This window comes from Dipodomys ordii, unplaced genomic scaffold (assembly GCF_000151885.1).
Source record: "Dipodomys ordii isolate 6190 unplaced genomic scaffold, Dord_2.0 Scaffold56, whole genome shotgun sequence".
In the NCBI taxonomy this organism is placed as follows: Eukaryota; Metazoa; Chordata; class Mammalia; order Rodentia; family Heteromyidae; genus Dipodomys; species Dipodomys ordii.
In genome coordinates this window covers 6,919,624-6,928,722 of record NW_012267272.1, presented here as the reverse complement: position 1 = coordinate 6,928,722, position 9,099 = coordinate 6,919,624, and the positions used below count along the sequence as shown (strand labels likewise).

At 45.2% G+C, this 9,099-nt stretch overlaps 2 protein-coding genes across 2 annotated transcripts in view; one reads left to right on the top strand and one right to left on the bottom strand.

Annotated features, from left to right (window-relative positions):
• The window catches only part of Parp12 (poly (ADP-ribose) polymerase family, member 12), a 36,153-nt gene extending 30,940 nt beyond the window's left edge, over nt 1-5,213 (top strand). Inside the window, exons 10-13 of the mRNA XM_013021558.1 lie at nt 479-554; nt 1,476-1,606; nt 2,272-2,423; nt 4,061-5,213. Of these exons, the coding sequence (XP_012877012.1) occupies nt 479-554; nt 1,476-1,606; nt 2,272-2,423; nt 4,061-4,383 (682 nt within the window). The 3' untranslated portion in view covers nt 4,384-5,213. The remainder of the gene's footprint in view (nt 1-478; nt 555-1,475; nt 1,607-2,271; nt 2,424-4,060) is intronic.
• Nucleotides 5,214-8,416: 3,203 nt separating this feature from the next.
• Tbxas1 (thromboxane A synthase 1 (platelet)) overlaps nt 8,417-9,099 on the bottom strand; it is a 141,761-nt gene continuing 141,078 nt past the window's right edge. Inside the window, exon 13 of the mRNA XM_013021630.1 lies at nt 8,417-8,714. Within this exon, the coding sequence (XP_012877084.1) occupies nt 8,640-8,714 (75 nt within the window). The 3' untranslated portion in view covers nt 8,417-8,639. The remainder of the gene's footprint in view (nt 8,715-9,099) is intronic.

The window sequence follows — 9,099 nt, the reverse complement described above, 5'->3', positions numbered from 1 at the left end:
GGTTTTCTGGTGGTTTATTGGAGATAGGAGTCTCACGGTCTCTCCTGCCCGGGCTGGCTTTGAACCTTGATCCTCAGATCTCAGCCTCCTGAGTAGCTAGGATTACAGGCGTGAGCCACCAGCGCCCGGCTGATTGAAGCTTTTAAAATCCTCTTTGGAGCACTTTGGATTTCAAGACTGTGGGTAAAGGCTGTGGCCTGTGAAGTTGTTCTGTCCATGCTCTCTAGGTCTTCTTTGTGGAAGTAGGATATGGGTGCATAGTGAATCTCTCAGAATGAGGGTTTGGCTATATAGGCAAAGATAAAACATTCTTATATTATGGATATTGTATTTGTGTGCTTCGTTTTACCTTCTACATGCTTTTAAAATACGCTTTACTGAGACTTACTACTTCTGAAAGCTAGTAGAGACCAGCTATGACAGATTTATTTTTGTCTAAAGATAACATGTATAAGTGGTTTTGTTTACTTTTTTTAAGCACTGTCAAGTTTCAAGGCCCGAAGTCCATCCCAGACTATTGGGATCCCTCAGCTCTGCCAGACCCAGGCTATAAGGTACAAAACTCAGTATTGGCTGGGGCTAGATAAAGAGAGGCTCTGTAGAGATGTGAAAGTATGGACAGATGAGTAGGTGTGGACAGATGCTCTTTGTTTTTGCAGGTCTTTGGCACTTTAAGGCTACATGATTACCCAGAAGATGCCTATATCTTTGAAAGAAAAACATGTAGTATGAAAAGTGGAGGATGAACTATAAAATTGCTAGGAAGGGAGGAAATAAGGGGCTTCTGAGCTAAAGCTTATCTAGATAATTCAATTTTACTAAGAAAAGAAAAAAGAATGAAAGAAGGTTTACATGTGGTAAGGGGAAAGCATTAGATGCAGAGACAGGAGAATTGACAATTCAGCAGCTCATTTGGGGCCTATTTTCTAATGGGAACTTTGCTGAACATAGTGGAGCATCATCATGACTACTATCCTGTACTATCTCACCTATTTGGGGCACTTCAGCTCATGTTTAATAGCTGGTCACCTGCCAACCAGTATGCAGACAGGTTTTTCCAATATTATGAGCCCTGTCTTGGGAAGACTCTCTTACTGAGCTTGTACAAAGCACTCATAGTTATCAGCAGTACAGGTAGCATGTGTGAAGGGCTAGAGAAGTTAAGAACACATCCTGGGGCTGGGGATTTAGCTCAGCAGAAGAGCACCTGCCTGGCGAGCACAAGGCCCTGAGTTCGGCCCCCAGCTCGGGGGGTGGGGAGGGTGGGAGGAATAACATATCCTGTGGACATTCATGATGTCTGACTTAGGCATCACTTGTATTTTGGGCTGGTTGGACAAGGAAAAGAAATGTGGTCATCGTTCTCTGGTTTTGTTGCTTCTGCAATTCTAGCAGCTCTAAGCCACCTTGAAAAAAGATTCAAATATAGTGTGCACTTTGCCAATGACATATGAAAACTATTTTTCTCCTCATAGAGGATCACCCTCAGTTCTTCCTCTGAAGAGTATCGTAAGGTCTGGAACCTGTTCATCCGTACATTACCTTTCTACTTTGTTCAGAAGATCGAGCGAGTTCAGAACCTGGCCCTGTGGGAAGTCTACCAGTGGTGTGTTGGGGTTGCTTCTTGATGGGCTGGTGGCTCTCTCCCTTACCCTGTTAGCTACTTATTGAAATGCCCTGGACCTCTTTGACAGTTTGAAACAGCAGCACTGATCACCTGGTGATGATGGTGTATCTGATCTCCTTCCCCTCTCCTTCTCCCTCATCCTTTGGATCATGTGGTGGTATAATAATTTAGGAGAAAGAAATTTCCCAGCTTAGCTCTCATTCCTGTCATGACTAGTAGCCATGCAAGCCCCACTCTTGACCTGTTTCTACATGGTTTTTGTGAAGTGTCCTTTTGTCACTGACATAGTTGGTCACAATAAAGGAGAGAGGCTGAGCCTTCATGGACCAGCAGTCTGGTGACTTTTCCTCTACTTTGCAGCTTCCCAGGGTCCAGCTCCATTTAGGACTTGGTCCTTGATTTCTAAGAGTTGTTCTTCTCAAGCCTGGGATTGTGCAGGGGAACCTCTCCCATCTGCATTTCTCCTAGGCCCTGCTCCACCTTCTTTCTCATTCCCTGGCTTGTAGCTAGAGTTTCTGGGGCCATGACCCTCATATTTTACTCACATAATACTTCTGTTTTTTGGCAAAATGCGTTTTTGTGAGTCCAGTTCTACTTGGTAGCCAGCACCCTCTGCCCTCAGCATGCATCCTCTATCATTCTAGGCAAAAAGGACAGATGCAGAAGCGAAATGAGGGGAAAGAGATAGACGAGAGGCAGCTGTTTCATGGCACCAGTGCCAACTTGGTGGATGCCATCTGCCAGCAAAACTTTGACTGGCGCGTCTGTGGTCTTCATGGCACTTCCTACGGCAAGGGTAAGTAAGGCAAGGGCAGCCTCTAGCAGTGCTTGGCAAACCATTTGAAAACAGCCTCACAGAAGAAGGCAGTGGGGAGGGCTGCAGAGATAGTTTATGCTGCTAGGCTTGTTTAGCCAAAAGGAAGTAGCCTCTAAGGCTTCTAGTGATCCTCTGTGGAGATGTTCCAGCAGTATCTTGCTGTGTATAGTATCTGTGTATAGCAAGGAGCTCAACTCGGGGTGACAGGGCAGCTCTGAATTGCTGGGACTGTCGTTTTCCAGTGGAGTGAACGCCCTTGGGGGATAGTAGTAGTCACAAAAAGAGAGAAGACACTTAATCCCGTAAGGTCCTCAGACTGTCCTGTGTGGTGTCTTTAGATACAGAAACTGGAGAATCTCAGATAAGCTCTTGTAAACATTATGAGCTATTATGAGTTATCTGAGTGGTTTTGTTTATTTGTTTTCCTGATCCTGGGACTTTTACTGTGGGCCTGCATGCTGTCCCTGAGCCTTTTTGTGCTCAAAGCTAGTGTTCTACCACTTGAGCCACAGCACCATTTCTGGCTTTTTCTGAGTAGTTTATTGAAGATAGGAAGAAGCCTCACAGACTTTCTTGCCCGAGCTGGCTTTGAACTGTGATCCTCAGATCTCAACCTCTACTAGGTTTATAGATGTATGGCACCCGGCTGAGTGCTTTCCTTAGTTTTTTTTTTTTTTTTGCCAGTCCTGGGCTTGAACTCAGGACCTGGGCACTGTCCATGAGCTGCTTTTGCTCAAGGCTAGTGCTCTACCACTTGAGCCCCAGCACCACTTCTAGCTAGCCACATTCCCAGCCCTCTTAGTTATTTTTAAACTTCTAAAACTGGGGGCAGTTTCAAACCCACATGAAAATTGCAAGAACAGCATGTATTACTCCTGTATAAATTAGAAGTACACTTTTTTTTTTAACATTTGGCTACATTTTTAGAATTGACTTCTTTTGAGTCATTTGCATGTGTTACTCCTGCATATATTGGAGGTACATTTATTTGTTTTAACATTTGGCCACATTTTTATGATGATTTGTTTGGGTCATTTGCATGTAGTGGCAAATACAGTGACCCTTCCCAAGTATGGCTACCAATTTTCTAATCTATAATCTGTAATCCTAATTCCTCAATCATCTGTAAGGTAATTTTAGTCTGATACACTGATGGTTGCGGGGTTAGGATGGACCGAGCCTGGCAGGTTTATGAACTCTAATATAGAGGTGACAGCTTCCCATTCAGGCTCCCATTTGACAGAGTCATAATTCTGTATGTTGGTGTCCATACAGTAGCTTTACAAATGGAATCTCAATCACTTTCCATAGCAGCTCTGAAGTTGGGTGGAGCAGCCTTATCTTACGCCTGAGGAAACTAAAGCTCAGGATCCAATAGTAACTTGTTCAGAGACTGTTAGGGAGGCTAGGTGATGCCTTTGATGCCAGGCCATTTGGAGGGGTATTGATGATCTGATGCATGTCTATAAATGGGAAAAGGTGGAAAACTGGGAGGAGGTGGGAGGATGGAGAAACAGACAACAAGCCAAAGTTATTGCCATTGCTGGGGCACCTTTCCCCTTTTTGGCTGCTGAACTGTCTTCCTGGTGCCAGCAAAGCCCTGCGTGTCATTTCAGGGAGCTACTTTGCCAGAGATTCTGCCTATTCCCACCACTACAGCAAGTCGGACACAAATACCTATACCATGTTCCTGGCCCGGGTGCTCGTGGGCAACTATGTCAGGGGCAATGCTGCCTTCGTCCGCCCTCCAGCCAAGGAAGGCCAGAGCAATGCCTTCTATGACAGCTGTGTGAATAGCATGTCTGACCCGTCTATCTTCGTAGTCTTCGAGAAGCACCAGATCTACCCTGAGTACCTCATCGAGTACTCTACCTCCTACAAGCCCCCGACTAGCTCCTCCATCATGGTTGCTTTGGGCTCCTTGTTTGGCAGCCGGTAGTGAGTAGCCAATGCCTTGGGCCTTTCCTGCTCATCTGCCTTGGGAGAGCCATTTGGGATTTTTTTAAATTATATTTTTAACAAAACTTTGAATGAACTGTTGTTTAATGTAGGGTTTTCAATGAAGTTACATTCTTAATCCCTTGTTGGTAATGCTTTTAGCTTTTAGGTAACTTTTGGGCTTGTTAGTAGTTTCACCAGTAGTGATTGTAGATGAGCCCATGTTTGCTTTTTAATGTTTTAGCATTGTAATTTTTACTTTGTTGACTTTGTGTATTATTGGCACCAGGCACAAAGTTTCTAGACATTGTTTTATGGATTTTAATTAAGAGTTTGTCTCTACAGTGATTTCCATTTTGGGAGGGTTTCATGCCCACTGTTTTGCTTTTTGTCAGAGTGGCACAGTAGCTACCAGGGGAAGAGACCCCAGAGCAGGCCTAGGGACATACCTCTACTTTTTGCCTCCTTTGGCACTAACCTAGGCTGCTCTTGGTGGCTTCTCCTTGGTTTTGGTGTTGATTGATCTGTGTCATGCTGTCAGAACAAGAGGCTACCCTGGTATCGTCAAGTTTCTGCTGTTTTTCTCCTGTTCTGGTGAGCATAAGCAGCCATGCAGAGGAAGCATAGCCCGCCCTCTCCCCCCGGCCCCCCCCCCGACAAGAGACGTGGTTGTGTGCCCCTAGCAGCTCCTGGCTTGCCTGTGGGTGCAAATACTAACATCATTTAAGCTTCTGAACTCCCTCAGATTGTAGGTTTTATGTCTGTATAACATCAAATACCTGTGCTGCAATGTCATGCTAAGAGTATGGAAATAAAAGAATATTATCTGAAGTGGATAGAGTGGAGCTCATTTTTTAGTATCTATTTATTGAGCACTTGCTAGGTGTAAGGCACCTTTTTGAGAGTTGTGGCTTATGACTAGCAGAAGTTTATTCTCATGGAGGCTGGGAAGTCCAAGATCAAGGCGTCTGCAGATTTGGTGTCTAGTGAGGTTCATTTCTCACAAAAGGCTATCTTTTCATTATTACTTCATGGTAGAAGGGTATCTGTCAAGCCTTTATAAAGGCACTAATCACATTCATGAGGGCTGCAGAACCTAATCACTTTCTAATGACATCACCATAGGGGTGAGGATTTAACATGAATTTGTGGGAAAAACATTCAGACTATAGCAGGGATGTAACAGTTAATGTCACTAGCCTCAGGAAGACTGTGTGAATCTCACTTGCTGGGTCTCCTGAAAGGTCCTAGGAGGGGTCCTCACAATATAGTCACATGATCTTGGGTTTTGGTATATTTTGCAGAATACATGTTTGTATTCTTTCCTTTCCCTTCCCCCAATAAAGTTTCAGACCTGCGAAATCCAGATTCACCATTGGATATGAACATGGACAATGTGCTGGATTCGATATACATGTCAGTGTTTGGTATCTTCTGCCTTGGAGCTGGCTGGTTCTGGTCTAGTTGGCAGAGAGGCTGTTTTCCTCCTAAAGGAATGTATCCTTAGTTCATTCTATGGTGTTCAGGTCTAAGGAAGTTTCACTAGAATCTTCTATTTTAGGAGGAAGCTGAAACCTTATAACAGGGCAGTGTAATTGATCACACCAGAAGAAGGCCAAGTTAAACGATCAGAAAAACAAACAGCCAACTACAACCACCAGCAGGGCCTTACATCTGTATCTATGCATGTGATGTAGTTCCTCACAGCCTATTAACCTGCTAGTTCTTTCTAGGCTTTTTATTGAATCATAGGTCTTTCTACAATGGTAGGGAGGGGCCTGGGGGGCCCATTAGAGTAAGTGCTTGCTGGAAAACTTCCGTACAGATGTGCAGCTCTTTCACTCCTCCACTTTCTGGCTGAGGGAGCAGTGAGAAGCAGGATGCTCATTGTGGGTTGGAAGGAAAGGGTCCTCCTATTATAGTCATGTGACCTTGGGCTTTGTATAATTTGCAGAATATATGTCTATAGCCAGATGAAAGGGTAGGAGCTGGCCATGTGTTCCAGAAAAGCCAAGTGTGCTATAAAGACTGCAGAGGCAACTGGATTTGGAGATCAGAAAGCTAGTTAGGAAGAGCAACCGGTTGGACTGGCAACACTGGAGAGGGTCTGAATACATATGGGCAGTTGGCTAGGTCACTCTTCCTGCAGGTTGAAGAGGGGCATTTGATGAAGGAGCCAGACTGCCATAGTTCCCCAGATGTCTGGTGCAAAGATGTGGGGCCTAGGACAGAGGTGTGTGGATGTTGCTGGCGAGAAGTGTTCATGAGGACCCTTCTGGGAGAGAGGGGTAGACTTTGTGAAGGATCCTACTATTGTAGTTCCTGCCATTTCCTGTCCTGGGATTGTTGGCATTGTGGTGTGAACAATGAGGTTTTAAGTGGAAGGCTGGGAGATGAACAATTCTGCACATTCACTATCTATGAAGATATGACCACCTGTTCACAGAAGACAAAGGAGGCTTGATGGTACTAAGGGGCTAGACCAGCCAGTGGTCACTTGGTAGCTGGTGGTGGAGGAGTGCTGGGACTTGAGTGCTCAGTTGGTTCCATCTTCTGGCTGAGGTTCTGCAGGATGGTCAGGGTCTTGGGGGGACAGCAAAGCAGTAAAGGAGACACATCCTTGAAATGTCTGGTTTTCCCCAAAGCACAGCCCTAAGATTTAAGCCAGGCATCAAGACAGTCCACAGGGCTGGTGATATGGTTCAAGCAGTAGAGTATCTGCTTGGCAAGTACAAAGCTCTGAATTCAAACCCTGATACTTCCCCAGAACAAAAGGGTTTAGAAAACATGACAGCAGCAAGGGCTGTCTTGTAGCCATTGGGTGAACTGTGAGAGCAGTTGAATAGTCGTGGCTGACAGGGAGAGAAAATGTGGATAGTGGTGTTGCACTCCCCTCCCCCACCGCTCTAGGGAGGCCATGGTGAGCTACAGGGAGCTTTGGGGAGCAGAGTGACTTACTCTGGGCTCAAGGGGTTAGAAGAGGATCAAGCAGTGGAGGCAGCATGTCCAACATGCTATCCCAAGAGTTCCCCTGAAAATGACCTGGGCTTTCTGAAAATGGAAAGTAGTGGAGTTGTGAGCGCCGAGGTGTTACATGAGGGATGCCTCTCCACTTTTTCTCAGTGGCATTCTGTGCCTTGAAGCTGCTCAGATGTCAAGTAGAGAAAGGGAATTTTGTGCTTGGTCAGCTTCCTGTTTTACAAGTGAGGAAACTGAGGCCCAGAGTGATGAAAAGACTAGCAGCAAAGACAATACAGCTGCAGGGGCAGACCTCTGATCTAGTCAGCAAGTGCTTTCTTAGACATGACCTTGGCAACACAATTGTTACCTGTACGAAAACTCACCTCTATAATTTGATTTTCTTGGTAAGAATGAAGAAAAGATTAACCACAGAAAGGACATTTCCATTTGTACCATTAACTTACTCCAAAATGGCTCTGATCCCTGCAGGGACAATCAAAGCACAGTGAGCCACTTCATTGATGGAATGTGATGAGAAGATGAACTGGCCCTTCACTGCTGCCATCAGGACACCTCACTCCATGTGGGTGTGTCCCCATGCTTTAGAAAGACAGGACTTCCTTTAAAACATCATGTTCTCAGGCTAGAAATGAGGCTTAGTGGTATAGTGGTTGCCTAGCATGCATGAGGCCCAAAGTTCCTTTGTACTACATAATCAAAAAACTAAAAAAAAAAAAATCATGTTCTCACTGGATGCTCACATCTGTAATCCTGGCTACTCAGGAGGCTGAGATCTGAAAATGATAATTCACCGCCAAATTCAAAGCCAGCTCTGGGCAGGAAAGTCTGTGAGACTCTTATCTCCAATCATTAAAAAGCTGGAATTGGAGCTATAGCTTTCTTTAGTGGAAGAAAGAAAAAGTGGTAGCAGAAAAAGAAAAGCTTAGTACAGCATCCAGGGCTCTGAATTGAAGGACAGACCAGCACAAAACAACATGCTCTCAGTCATTTTGTCGAAACGACATTTTTGCTTATTTCACAGTCTTTTTCTCAGATAGTGGTTGGAACCCCACTGACAATGTCGAAACCAAGTGCAGCCAACATTTATTAAAAATGGAGGATCAGGTAAGTAACCTCGCTATGCTTACATGCCAGGCAGCCTCTCAACCACCCCAGTGATGTTTCTTTAAACATTGGTGTTTCTGCAGGAAGGTTTTCTTAAAATGTAGGGGAGCCCTCATAACTCCAACTTGCAGGTATCATTAAGTGACACTCCCTTCTCCAAGATGACTCACATCAGCGGGACACAATCTTGATGAAGACTCCATTTTTTGGACTGAGGGCAGATTTGGATTCTAGCTGCAGTGGCACCTAAAACAGAAGAAGTGAAAAGAATTGGTCCTAGTTAACCATATCTGTAGGAAAACTGCCTCGGAGCCGGGCCTGAAGTAGGTGAGGGAACCTGGTTATGCGTTGAGAGGTTGGTGGGCGAAATCATCTCTCAGCTGGACTGGTTCCTGAGAAGCACATCTTGTGGGATGACCTGGTCCCTGGTAGCATGTAGTGGACAGAATGAATATGGTGACAAGCATGCCTGGCATTTATCTGCCCCAAGAGTATCATCTCACTTGAAGAAACAGGTTCGGGAGGCCAAAGTCACAGGACGAGGAAGCAGCCATCCTGGCCTTTCCCTCCAAGCTCACTGCCCTTTCTTTAGGCTGTTCCAAGCTTATCCATGTGTGGTCTATCTAGCCTC